The sequence below is a fragment of the Onychostruthus taczanowskii genome, unplaced genomic scaffold, assembly GCF_017590055.1.
Source record: "Onychostruthus taczanowskii isolate IOZ18803 unplaced genomic scaffold, ASM1759005v1 scaffold119, whole genome shotgun sequence".
Classification (NCBI taxonomy): domain Eukaryota; kingdom Metazoa; phylum Chordata; class Aves; order Passeriformes; family Passeridae; genus Onychostruthus; species Onychostruthus taczanowskii.
The window spans coordinates 384362-398402 of record NW_024498340.1 but is presented as its reverse complement, the minus strand read 5'-3'; the positions used below and the strand labels follow the sequence as shown (position 1 = coordinate 398402).

The window sequence follows — 14041 nt, the reverse complement described above, 5'->3', positions numbered from 1 at the left end:
GTTGAGCTAAAGTAAGATAAAACTTACATTACTGTACTGCCATGTAGCTGTCAGACTTTGCAATCTAGGAAGGGCTAGCATAAGCTTAGCTAAAATAGGTAGGTAAATTCTGAAGTGTTTCTGGTAGGGTTAAAATATGTCTGTGTTAACAGCATATGTTAACATATGTTAACAGCAAATAAATTGGCCTCAGAGAAGGGATCTTGTGGCTGATCTGGCCATGAGTTCCAGTGGTGCAGTTCCAGCTCTCTCATCATCTGCTGCATCCTTTCTGCACCTAGCAGTGAACAGTCGTTCTTTGTGGCACTAACTGCTAATAAATATTGTAAATATTTATTATATATATTATGTATATATTGTACTTGCTGTACAATGAAGTGCTTTGCTTCAGTGAAATCACAAAGAAGCACTACTTGTAAATTGAAAATGTAAAAGGTAAGATGATGTTGGAGGGGACATATTACCCTTTTTCTTTTACCTGGAAGATGTAGCTACTCTAAAAACATAACTGTTACAGAGGACAATGCTTGGAAAACAGGAGCAACAGGAGAACTGCAAGTCTCTGTCATCTACTGTAGAGAGGGCTCAGCTGGTTTAGTGGGCCAGCAGAAGTTACTGTACTGATTTTAGTGTTCTGCTCAGAGCTGGGAATTTGAAACTGATCTCTTTGGAGTGCTCTGCAGTCTTAAAACTTTATGGGGTTATAGATAATCTCAGTCAGTTATAACTTCTGGGAAGTTACTGAGTATTAACAGTGTCAATGCCCTGCAGTGAAGATGTGTAAAACCTGTCCTCTTTATCTGTCAGACCCAATTGTCTTGGATATTTGCTTTGTTTTCTTTCAACACCCATTTTCAGGTCTCTGAATTTGCTTGCTTTGAAACATGGAGAGGCGAGAAGCAAATACATGGGAATTCATAAATCTCAGTTTGGCCTTTCAGTAAAGCAAGGGTCTCCAATACATGCTGCTTAGTTGTATGTGCTGGATTTTTCCAGCAGATGATAGGCCAGCAAGAACTGTAGAGGTTTTGTTCTTTTTCAAACTATTGGGCACAAATAACAGCCAGATCATCTTTTATTTTTATAGACACAGTAATGTTTAGCTTCTTGCAGAGCTTTTCATCAGTACTTTTCAAAGTAGTTTAGAAAGGAGCTTGGTGTCATCATTCCTTTGTCATAATGGATAACGCTACAGAGCATAGCTATCCTGCTTTTCAAAGAATTAAAACCGTAACATAGCAAAGGGGAAAATATTAAAAATCAACCTTGATCAGAACCTGAAAGCCTGCTAGTTTAATCCAGTGCAGCTGATTTATTGTAGAGCGAGCAGTGGTTTGTCAGCAGGAGCCTGCCTTATAACTACACCTAATCTCCTTTTTTTGTCTGCAAGATTGAATTCAATTAGGAGATTGGAGGCCGATGAAATAGATTTTCTGCATCATGTGACCCAACTGGATCTGCGAGACAACAAACTTGGGGAGCTGGACGCAACAGTTTTTAACAACGTGGAAGTGTTACACTGTGAGCGGAATCAGCTGGTGACCCTCAAAATCAGTGGCTATTTTCTCAAAGCTCTGTATGCTTCTTGCAATGGTGAGTGTATTTGCAGGGCAGCTGTGGTATTGTCATTGTACCTGGTTCTCTGTCAGATGCTTGTGGAGTGCAGTGCACGTAATCAGGAGGTTCTTGACACAGTCCTAGATAAAAGGGTTTCACATGTGCTCAGCTTTGGAAGTGACTTCCAAATAATAACATAATTTGGAAGTCTAAGAACTGTGAAAATCTTAGAAATTGTTCTCTATGTCAGTAGGGAGGGTACTCGAATTTGTCACTTGTTTTGGTTGCATTGATGTGTTGCTGTACTAAAACCAGTAAGGAATTTACTGCTTTTCCCTGCACTGAGAAAGTTTGAACAAGTGACCATTTGGGAGACAAACCAAAACTGTAAATTTTTGCTCCTCCCTCTAGCTGCTTAGCCTGTCCAGAAGGCTATGAAATTTATAATGGTAACTTCATTTGCTATATTTGATAATAAAAATAATGCAGCCTTCTTCAGTTGCATAACTGTGTCTCTGTGTTTCATGAACAGGATCTGTTTGATCTGTCTCTGGAAACTGCTATTACTTAAAATACTCAGTTTGCACCACATTTTTTTATCATTTAGAGTAGTTCAGTGTGGAATAAAGAAAATGCAAAGTAGGAGAACTGTGCATTTGATGAGCAGTCTGAACTGCCTTTAAAAGGCTGTCATCTTAGCAGTATCTAAGCCTGCGCTTTCATTAAGTATTCATGCCAGGATCTTTGTAGCTGAGAAAAGTTAACATAATCTGAGCATGTGCTGTTCAATGTGGGCTGAGAATCCAAGTCAACCCATGTCTTGCAACCAGCTGCCTATTTGCTCTTGCTGTTCCTCCTGGCTTGTCCTCTCATTACCCTCGGCCACCTTGTTTTCATCTCATTTTCCAAAGAAACTACTTGTTACAGTTGCACTGTAGTTGATTTTTCTGTAAGCTGAAATAAATGTCTGCTTGGGTTTTGGTTTTTTTTAAACTTAACACTAAGCACTAGCTACCTGAAACCTTAGGATATAGACTATATTTTGATTGCTTCAATAATAACATTACTAGCTGTAGTTGTGTTATGAAAGATCTGTAAGGCTGCCTGCAACTGGGAGCTCCACAGGCATGCCAAAGCTTATGTAATGTGTTGACAAATACTCTGGATCTTGCCGTCACCTAAAGGATTCTGGTATTCTGTAACTTGCTGTTCCAGAGTGGGGAGGTTCCCTTCCCATGCTTATATCTCAAGTGACCAGTGAGAAAAAAGTAGAGCAGTTTTGTGACTGACTCTTCTGGGCAGAGGGCGGCGGAGGTGAAATTACAGCTCTTGTGACAAAAATGGAAGAAATGAGAATTTGCCGTGGAACTTTCAAAGTCCTCCATTTTGTCATCCATGATCAGTTATGCAGTGTCAGTCATAGCAAGCACAATGTAACATAGCAAATGTACTAAAACATAATAAAGAAACAGAGCTCACAAGGGGTTCACAAAGGTCCGTATCTTCAGAAATTTTTTAGGTTATTGATACGGTCTGAAATCTCTGGGTGTTAGCTCTTAAAATAGTTCTTCTGGAACAGTAACTTAAGTGCAAATCTTCATCACCACTTTTCATGTTATATGTTTTTTCCCCTAGAACTTGTTCACCTTGATGTGTATCCAGTTCCTAATTGCCTGACTTACATGGATATTTCTAGGTAAGAGTATGTTTTTTCTTGGACCTGTGAAATATAAATCAAAGAGACTTACGGAACAATGACATTCACTGTCATCTTGCTAAGTGGGAATGGGGGTAGGAATTGGACCTTGGTATAAGAAAAGACTAATTTTCAGAGTTAGAGGATGCTTTTTTCCTGCTGGTCAGTTCTTTCCCATTTTCTTTTTATAGGTTTACTTTTTTTATTACTGCGCAAATCAGAATTTGTATTTCTTTATAGTTAAAGAGTTTCCATGATTTAAAGATTTTCTGTCTTACGGAGTTAGAACATGATGATTCAAATGCACACCAATATGAGGCTTGTTTGGTAGTTACTTTCTGGATGTGTCTGCACCGTAAGCCCAGCGTAGGTGATGGTTTGATAGTTTACTCATCAGCTTGGCAGCTTCTGCAGCTCCTCGTAGTTCTCTGCAGCCCCGGCTGCTGCAGGGATGTCTACAGTTGCCATTTCAATGCATACATAAATTTCACCTTAATGAGGGAGGTGGGATAAGGGAAGAAATGGAAAAGGAGGTGTTTTAGTTTGTTTTACAGTTCCAGGAATGAATCAGGAAAACATTTATACACGTGCCTAATGGCTGTCTTACTTAAGAAATTACTCACCTGCATTTAAAGTGATAATCTCATTCATTAAAAACCTGTGTAAAGCACTCAAGGTGTTGAGGGTGATCATAACAATTAGTGAGCTACCTGGGCTAGCGGCCATCAACTCAGAAGTTTGATCAGCCCTGAGTTACTCTCATTGTCCTAAATGTAACACACTGGTGTGACTGAATGAGGGATTTGTTGAAGAGCGATCTTGGAAAAGCTGTGTCCTCCATTTATTTGGTAATTAAATCGGTGCAGAATGCATGATTTTGATCACAAAACTCTTTTTGTACTTCATTGCAGTGATGGCATTGTAACTAAATGGGTAGGGTGTCCTTAGCTTTTTGGCTCTCTTGGAATTTGGGAAATACATTTGAGACCAGAAAGGAAGCTATCTGATAAGAGGGGTTGGTTTGCCATTGTTTGATTTAGGATTATTGCAGGAATAAACTAAATGATATGAGTACATGATTGATTTATAGTCATGGTTCATAAGCATCCTATTCCTGAACTTCAGGTCTGCGAGTGTCTGACTATTATTTGATGCCCAGTTTGCATCTGTGTATTCTGACTCAAGTAGTCATTATGTGAATTGTGTGCATTTGCACACAATCTCCTCCATGTATCTTGTGCTGCTAATTTTTTTCTCTAAGGCAGGATGCAGGAGTGCCCCATAGTGCCTATTTGCATGTTTTTGGTGCAGTATTTGGAAAACCTTGCCTCCAAGACGTTAGTTTCCAGAAGGGTCAGTTTCTGTGAAGATAAATGCAAGAAAAGCAAAACAGTTGGCTTGAAAGATATGCGCAAAAAAATTTGCTCTGTTCAGTGAGGTAGCAAAATGGTAGAGTGGATTTCAGTGTATTTGAGAGATTGAGGAGATATTTCAGCTGTGTAAGGTGTGAATATCTTCTGAGTAGCATCTCAGAAATTTTCTTCTCCATGGAGATATTTCAGCTTTGGTACCCTGATACTCTTAATACTCCTCTGGTAATTTGGAAGCAGTTTTTTTTCCATTTTCTTAGTGACTGCATATGTAGGCAGATAGCACTGTTAGCTTTCTTGCCCCCTTACTCAGGACCTGACTGCACTTGCAGAAGGACGCATGATAAAATCTCACAGGCAACACGCTATGTAGCAGATTTGTTTCCTGCAGGTATCTGTATCTCTCTTGAGGCTGTGTTCTTAATAGCCTTTACATCTCAATTATAATTTAGTTAGACCTTTTTGTGTTCTTTATTCATAGAAATCACCTGGAAAACCTGCCTGAGTGGGTGTGTGACAGTAGGAAACTGGAAGTGTTGGATGTTGGCCACAATCAGATACATGAGCTGCCTGCCCGGTAAGTCTTGCAGACCAGCTCCACAATGGAGAACAGGATAAACAATTCAAAAATAATTGCTGACTCAGTGTTTAGCTTGTTCCAGTGACTGTCAGGGCTGTTTTATCTTTTGTTTGATTTTATTTTTACCTTGTGGGGTGTCATCATGCCTCGAGCTTCCACCTAGCCTTTCTTCTTTTATTTTCATGCAGGGAAGGTAGTGCCTTTGAACTTTGAAGCTGTTCATGTGGCTGTTCAGGCAGGAAAGCACTTCATTTTTAACACTGAATATTAAATATTTACAGCCATAACTTTACATGACACTTTAGAAATCCAGCACTTGTAATTTAGATTCAGTGATGCTTGGAGACTCCAGTTCACAGCCCTGTTTGAGTGAAAAAGGGTTTAAAGAAGGGAAAGCCTCATCAAGCAAATAAACTCCAGCAAGAGCAATTGCCTTCACTACCAAGATGATCTCTTTTCCAGAAGTCTAAACTTAAAATAGATAAATATAAATCTTAGAAAAGAAGTCAAGAGGAAGCAAAATAGGAGTTGAGTTTAAATAATAAATGAGTCTTGCTATTATTTGTTCTGGAGAGAGCTGTCTGTTCCAGGTGGGTTATACTGTTTAGGTGGTGATGTTGGGCATTTTTAAATTCCTGCCTTCACTGGAAAAGCACTGTCATTTTAGGTTGTTCTGTACACTTTGAAAGAGATGTTGTGTAAGATGATGATGTACCATGAGCTACTAAATCACAGAATAAGCTGAGTTGGAAGGGACTCACAATGACTGTCAAGTACAAATATTTTCCTTAAGGAGCTGTATAGCACAGAAAAGCATCAGAAACCAAGAATGATAGTTTTTAGGTGGATGTGTAAGATGGTGTAAACTTGTCCATTTCAGCATCAGAAATGGGAAAAGAATAGATTTCAAAAATATGGGCAGAAGAGGATGTGAGGAGATTTACCAAGCAAACTAGCAGGCTGATGTGCAGACCATTAATCCCTCTGTTTTTTCATGTGCACACACACAAAAAATGAAGCTGTGCCAGCTCAGAAGGTGGGGGTGTAAAAGTTCATTTTTCTTTCATTTGCACTTCATAACAGCCAGGACTTTCAAGGCATACCGGATATCTCTGGGAGATTAATGATTAGCTGAAATTAGGTACAGTCAACATCCCACTTGTCTCTCCTGCCATCTTATCATTAACCCCAGGAAATAGCTTATCTTTGAAAGTTCTTCTTTGTAGTATATGTCTAGATAGCTTAGCTCCTAATAAGTCAGCTCAGTTTTAGGTCCTGTTCCATTCAAAAGGCAGGCTTTGAATATCTGTTAAACTTCAGGGGAAATTTGAGTCTGGACTCAAATGCAAATAGCTTAACATGCTGAAGTGTGAAGTAAATGCAAGTAAAAACTGAATGAGTGAGTTCAGGTGCTCTGCTCTTTACTTCTTCTACGTAGAATTGCATTCTGAAAACCTGTGAAGTGAATCAGCAGGGCTCTCCTAGGAGGCTGCTTGTGACACGTAAACACAAATGTTCAACCCTTGAGTGACCAGCATATTCCTGGTGGGGTGAATATTGCATCTGATCTAAACAAACTACACTTGATGCTGTGTGTTTGCCTCTTGAAACAGAAAAATAGTCCTTGAAGACAAAGAGTTGAAGCAGTTTGAGATAGAGGTTTCTGTACTAGCATTTGTCTCAATTAAGGGAAAAGGGAAAATGGACTGGACTGTAATGCAACTGTTTTAGTTTTAAAAGTACTGAAAAATAGCAAAAAAGGGTACTCGGTCTTAGCTATGCAGGACAAAATCATAAAAATCGTACTGCAAAAGAGAAAGGAAATGCTTCAATTAGGAGTTGCCAAAATGATCTTGTTGCCATCAGAATAGATGTTTATATTTGTTTTTGTTCCTTTTTGTCTGTTTTTTAAAGAAGATCTATCTGTATTCAGCATTGTGTTCTCTTGAAGAGTTGCTCAGTAAAGGAGGTGGTAGAATGCTTACACCAAGCCGTGTTTTCTGAGAAGATGCTGATGATGAATGATGTGCTTGTCCTTAGAATTTATTGATTTCACAAAAACTTCCAGTGGGAATTGAGCAAGTGGGAAAGCTGCCCATATGGAAGAGCAGTCCCAGCATCCTGGTTCCCCACCCAGCTTGAGTACTAAGCATCCCAGGCTCATCAGGAGCTTGTTTAGTTAAATACTCTTCAACCTCTTTTCAGCCACCCCAGGTCCTTCAGTGCTTGTGTGACTTAAAAAATTAAGAGAAAACAAATTAAAAAAAAAATCCCCCAAAGTTTTACTAAGTTCTTCTGAATTATGGAAAGAGAAAATCTCTGAGGATTTTGGCATGATTTTAGCTTTTTAAAAAATTTTAAAATGGTGCTGCCCCCAACCATCCCCAAAAAAACTCCAAGGAAATTTTTTTTTTTTTTTGCTGTCAGCCAGTTCTGTTTTCTACCCTGATATTTGGTGTTGACAGTATTAACCAGTCTCAAAAAATAGAGTACAAAGGCAAATCCATAACTGAGAGATTTTCAAGTAAAAATAGAGCAAACCAAAAATGGTTAAATAATGAATACATAATAGATAGGCTTATCACTTTGTTAAGTCTTTTCACCCCGTGTTGAGCCTTCTGGAATGATAGGGCTGGCTGTTGACTTGTATCCATGGTCATAACTCAGACAATCCAGCCAAGTGAGATAACTGCTAACACTGGCATGCAGATACTGAGAGTGACGGTATCTGTCAAGGGGAAAATACTCAACGTGCTTGATTGATGATTTTGGCACAATAATCCCATGACCTGATGCATTGTAGGGAAGGGGGTGGGAGGCTCGTTATGTGTATTTGGGTCATTGTGACAGAGGGAAGAAGATTCTTGCTTTAATGCTGAATAATTTGAGAGTATTTGGTTGAAGCAGGTCAGCATGTTGCATGGGCTCTCCAGATTAAATAGTACAGTAGCAGGCATGTAAGACAAATGTAAGACATGTGGCAGATGAAGAATAATCTTTTTGTCTTAATTTGCTGAAAGTGGTTTCTGTTCAAAATTGAGAGTTGCTCTGTTTTTGGTTTCTTTAGGTGCGTACCTGCATTCCTTTGTTTATCCTGTGAACTTAGCTATATGTTTTGATCAGAACAGCTATTTTTCTCTTTATGTTGCCCTCTTCTCCCTTCTCCTTCTCTCTAGCCCCACAAAAAATGGAGCAGGGGGGTGGGACTCCAGATCATCTATTGGTTGTAAAAACTCAAGAAAGTAAAGCCGATTAGATTAATTTCATTTGCTGTAGAACTGGAAAGGAGGCTTTATGTAAGTCTGGTATTAACAGAAAAGAAAAATTGTGGGGGTGGGGAATTGCATTGGATTATGAGTCAGCACATGATGAGTAGAGCACTATAAAGCTTGTGGGGTGACTAGTGATTTCACCCCCACTTCTGAAGTGCTTGCATGGGGGATCCCACATGTGCAGATTTCTGCAGTCTTTGTTAGCAATTGCCTCCTTCACTGTTGTGCTTCTGTATTCATGTTTTATACAGTGCCATAAAATAACCCTTTGTCACTACTTTCACTCCTGAGTCATCTGTGAACCTCCTTCCTTGTCTCTGAAAACCTTTTGAAGAAGTTGGTGTAGAGTGGGAAGACATTCTTGGATCTGTGCGTAATTAATACCACGTCTGCTAATCAGTTGGCTGAATCACTTTCTTATAATGAACCATGATACCATATTTAAATTATCAGAGGAACTCTTCAGTTTAAATTTTTCTCATTTTTGGTGTTTTTTATTTCTCTTAAGGTTGTTTTACAATAGTAGCTTGCGGAAGCTGCTGGCAGGACACAACATGTTGGGAAGGCTCCCAGATCGGCTCGAGCGAATGCAGGTGGAGGTCCTGGACGTGCAGCACAACCAGCTCCTGGAACTGCCATCCAACCTGCTTTTGAAAGCAGACAGGTAAAATTATAAATAAATTTGATCCTTTTGACTTGCATATGATGAACCTTGCTTGGCCTGTTACTTCCTGGTTCAGAGGGTAATCTGAGGTTCCTCTAATTTGAAAGTTGCCAAGCCTTGTGTGGTAAGAACAGATGTCTGCCCAACTCACCAGAGCACATTCTGTTTATTCTGGTTTTGTTTCCTTATATGGTTGCTTCTTTTTTCCCACCAAGCTCCTGCTGAACACCTACTTCTTGAAATCTAGCTGTAGAGTTAAGCACATGCTATTTTCTACTACATATACTGAAACGATTTAGTGGCAGTTTCTTTAAATACATATTTCTTAGGCTTGTTTGATGAAGTGTGAAAGCTTTTTTCCCCCCTTCAGTCAGAGGCTAGAATTTATTTATACCTGTCAAACAAAACAAAATCTATGCATCAGGCTGTCAGAATAATTCAGTTATTCCCCTGTCCCTACTTTTTGATTTTTTTTCTATGCTTTTTAAATGTTTGTCACTAATTTAGCTAGTGTCACCACTTGATCTGCTTTCTGGATGCTTATTTTTATTTTCATGTTGCTATTTATTTAGTATCAGACTCTAAAAGGTTTTGGGGTTTTTTTTGTTTTTTTTTCTGAATATGAACATATCCTTCAAGTGACTGTGATTGAAGTATAGGAGGTTGGTAGCATCATCTGGGAATGGTGGATGGGCTGGCCCCACTTGGTGTCAGCATTCCTTGCACTTCTTCACTTCCACATATAGTCATCGGATTTCTGAGTGCTCAGTGTATGCATAATTTAACAGACAGTGAGATTGTGTGCTGGGGGTGGGGGGGGGTGTTTATTTCTGATCCTAGTTGTGACAAAAGGAATGTAAAGCTCCTGGCTATCTTGAGAGATGCAGAAGCAAAAGAGGTGGTGATCTTGCTGGCAGAGATCCTTTCCTAATTAAGAGTATTGCAAAACCCCTCCTTTTATACTGTTGTTAGTTCTGTCATGAGCATCTGGTTAAATTTCCTGGAATTGACTTGGAGAATTAGATTGGTGGTTGAGCTTTTTAAATAAACTCTTTAACTGTTGAATGTGTTAACTTGGAAAGAAAAGAAACCTTTGAGTTATTTTCAGAGAGCTCCTGGTATTTTGAAAGCAATGAGAGAAATAATTTTGAAAAATTTGTATTAAAAAGAGGTTGTAGGTACACTGGGATGTAGTGTGCCACCATTTTGGCAGAGAACCTGATTGTTTTGTACTGCAGCTCATCTGTAGGCAGGGCAGGGTTGGGGTTTTTTTTGGTTGTGTTTTTTTGTTTGGTTGGTTTTTTTTTTTCTTTTTTAGTTGTTCATTTTTGTTTGTTTTTGGTTTGTTTGTTTCTTAGTTTTTTGTGATGCCAAAATGAAAAACTACAAAGCTAAAACCTGGACTGGGGATTGATTCCCAGAAGTTTACTAGGAATATGCTGAGAAGAGATAGAATTAAAGAATACTTTGAATAACAGTGTTAAGTGGCTGATTCAGGCTTGGGGAATTTTTTTCCCCTCTGCAGTTTTTGAGCAGTATAGGGCTGGTGTTTTCATAGGTCTTAACAAAGTCATGCACCATCACAGGAGATAAACAGAGCTTTTCTGACATCTCATCACCAGTGCAGCCTCCCTTGCCTGTGATGATAGTAGAAGTAGATACCCAACCCAGGTTGGCATGGGTAGTGTTTTCCCTGTCGATCCCTACCCTTTAACTTGGTTTAAGATGGTATGACTTGTCCATGCTGGTTTTCCTATGACTGCTGCAAAAGTGAGAACTCTGAAGGAAAACAGCAGTACAGGTTAATATATTAGTGTGCAACGTCAGAGTTTTTAGTTTGGGATTTCCTACATAAAACTTATTTCCTTTTGTTTTCAAATGGTTGCATCTATCAGCAGCTAAATGTCAACAGGAACGTGTCTGGAAAGGCATTCAGGAGATTGTTTTGCTTTTAATAAGGTAAAATACTTCTCTTCTCCAAGCATTCCCTGGGAAGCACAATCTGTACTGCCAGACGTGCCAAGAGAACTGGTTCTCCCGAGTAGTGTGCCACGGTCTCTACCCAGCATGTAACATTGGACAAATCACTTTACCTTATAGTACCTTTATCTCTGCATAAAATGACTTGCCTTTTGCAGCCTTAAAAAGATTTGAGTTTGTTTTGGTTTGGCTTTTTTGAAAGGTACTCGGGTCTGTGCAACTGACAGATGATATCTTGTCTGGATATGAAGTCTCATGCTCTGAATTATAAACGCTTTCTCTTTCTCAATCCTGAATATTTGACAAAGTGGGTGTGAAGTGCCTTGGGCAAACTTTAGCACAAGCACTGGTGGGCTTTGACATCTAGAACATCTAAGGAAGGAAAGGAAATCAGTGCACTGGCGCACAAAGAGAGAATACTGCTTTCACCAAAAAAAACCCCAACAAAACAACAACCAAACCCCAAATACTGAAAAACCTCAGTTCTCTTCATAGAAGAATCTATAAACATTGATTTTTTTGCCTTAATCGTTCAGAAAACAATTAAATGGGGTAGTTTTCTGCTGAAGAATATAATTAGGGATATTTTGTTGGTCTGCTTTTTAATTAATTTTCTATTTTAAACTGTTAGTCAAGGAGAAATTGAGGACTAGCCTATGACACATCTCTCTGACCGAGATAGAACTTGGTTCTGTTTATTGCACTGAAAGTATGCACATCTTGATCATGTTAGCAAGGATTTCTCTTGTGGGGTGGGGATTTTCTTGGCAAGATCATGCTGTGGAGGCAGCCAGATAGTCTCTTCATTTCTCATTACCATATGCTGGAAAAACAGAGAATTCATGCAAGTGCTGCAGCTGATGGGGAAAACTCCCAAACTGAGTCCTGAACCTTTCTTTGTGCACCTGCATTCCTGAAGCCGTTCATTTCTATCCTCTGCTGCATCTCTGGTGATGCCTTTTCCGCTGTCCAATTCTCATACAGACGTTTCCTGCCTTCCTTGAGCAGCTTGCAGGCAAATGGCATGGAAACTGTTGCACCAAGTGCTCTCCAGCTGAGATGAATGAGTCTTCAAGAGACTTAGCTGGGCACAGTAGAAAGACAGAGACAGTGGTCAGGGCAGGGTTAAAAATGGGGAAGCACAGTGGGAAGATGGGCAAGGGTTTGTCTCTTGCCTAAGCTCCTTTCCAGTTAGAATGAATGCTTTCATGTCAACCCTTAAAACAGCCATCAGACTTCTTAAAGCATTTGTGTGGTGAAGATTTGTAGCTGTGATGTGCACAGCTTAAACCTTGGGCTTTGTTTTGCAGTGTCTGGTAGTGGCCAGCTGTACTTGTTAAGCCAATGTCAGCTATTCAGAGCTTGTCTAGACTCTGTCTGCAGAATTTTTGTTTTCAGCTTTGTTCAGCTGTTCCTACCTCATTTGATTTTCTGTTTGTTTTGAATTTGTTTTATTTGTTTTGGTGGATTTGGCTTTTGCTGGAGTTCTGGAAGGTGACCCAGTTAAATTTTCTCTCATTTGATATTTGCCATTTCCACCCACTGTGGCTGCTTCTTTGTGATGCAAGGATTCAGTCCTCTCCTGGATGCAGGGGGAGTGTGAGAGAGGAAACCAAGTCAAATGAATGCCAAGTGCTGTTTGAGTGTTAGATGCACATGCTTGTGTTGCAGAAATGCTTAGCTGCATTTGTCTCTTTGAATGCTAGGTTAAGGATTGCAAGCAGGTACTTTAGAAACTGGGGAAATCCGTTTATAAAATAGCTAAAGATGGGTTAGAGAGCAAGAGCTGACAGAGAGCAGCAGTGCAGTGGTTTTTCTGGCAGTCCATCAGCAGGAAGGGGATTCACTTGAATGTTTCCATCTTTTAATTTATTTTATTTATTTTTTAAAGAAGAAATAGTCCCTTCTGCACAGGCTGGCAGAACAGCTTTGATTTTTTCCTCTCTCTCTTTTCCCTCCCAGACATGCTTAGCTTACAGGATTCTTCTTCACACACCTGCTACCACATTCATAAATTATTTTAGTCTCAGGCAATCAGAAATTGAGGGCATGTCTCTGCAGAAGATACTGAAGAAGAAATTTTGTATTTTGATTGCTCTGTACTGGTGGAGATCTTGGGGCATTGGCCAAACTGGAGATCTTGATTTCTCTGCATATTTTCTTTTTGTAACTGCAGTGTTTTTTCCAACTCTTATCAGTACTTTCAAGCTAAACACAGTGGTTTTGATTTGTTGCTGCTTCACCAAAGAATGCCGTTGTCTGTCTTCCTCTTTTTAGTGTCAAACATTCCTGAGCTTTTTTGAGAACTTATTTTTTTTTTCAGTGATGGCTGTGTCTTGCCCAGCAAGGCAAGTTTGTCAAATTGCCTCAGAAAATGGTGAGGAATTCAGAGCTGTGTTCTCCCGATTGTCTCTATTCAGCTTTTGTGTGTGCTAGAGGTAGGCATTGGTAGGCAAAGTTCAAACCTTTTGCAGCTTTATATAGAAGATATTCTTCCTCTGCTTTTAGAAGCTCAGATTGAGGTGGAATCTTCTGGGTATGAACAGGGAATGGATATGACTGCATATTAGGTGGTTTTAGTTGAATTAAATCCATGCCCTCGTTTCTAGCCTGTTCTTTGGGACAGTCCTTTTTCTTATTTTTGTCTTTTGGAAAAGTTAAGTCCAGCAAATGACTTAATACCCCAAAAAACCAAAGGTGACTTATTCCAGCCAGAGATCACTGTTTATGTTATTTTGCCAGAGGAGACTATTCACCTTGTCCAAGCTGAAGAATTCAGACATCTCCCTGCCAGCACTTTCATTTCTTTCTTCATCTGCTACACTCTTTTAGTGCTTGTTAATTCATGCTTTCCTGGCTGTATTGTGCTCTGGTATGTGCACAGGCTGCTGAATCCAGGTCTTTGTAGTGATGCTGTAGTTT

The 14041-nt window shown here is 39.5% G+C and overlaps 1 protein-coding gene across 1 annotated transcript in view; it reads left to right on the top strand.

The window, feature by feature from the left end:
* Positions 1-14041, top strand: part of PHLPP1 (PH domain and leucine rich repeat protein phosphatase 1) — a 136187-nt gene that overhangs the window by 102073 nt on the left and 20073 nt on the right. The window contains exons 9-12 of the mRNA XM_041427786.1: positions 1391-1593; positions 3193-3253; positions 5105-5200; positions 8984-9139. Of these exons, the coding sequence (XP_041283720.1) occupies positions 1391-1593; positions 3193-3253; positions 5105-5200; positions 8984-9139 (516 nt within the window). The remainder of the gene's footprint in view (positions 1-1390; positions 1594-3192; positions 3254-5104; positions 5201-8983; positions 9140-14041) is intronic.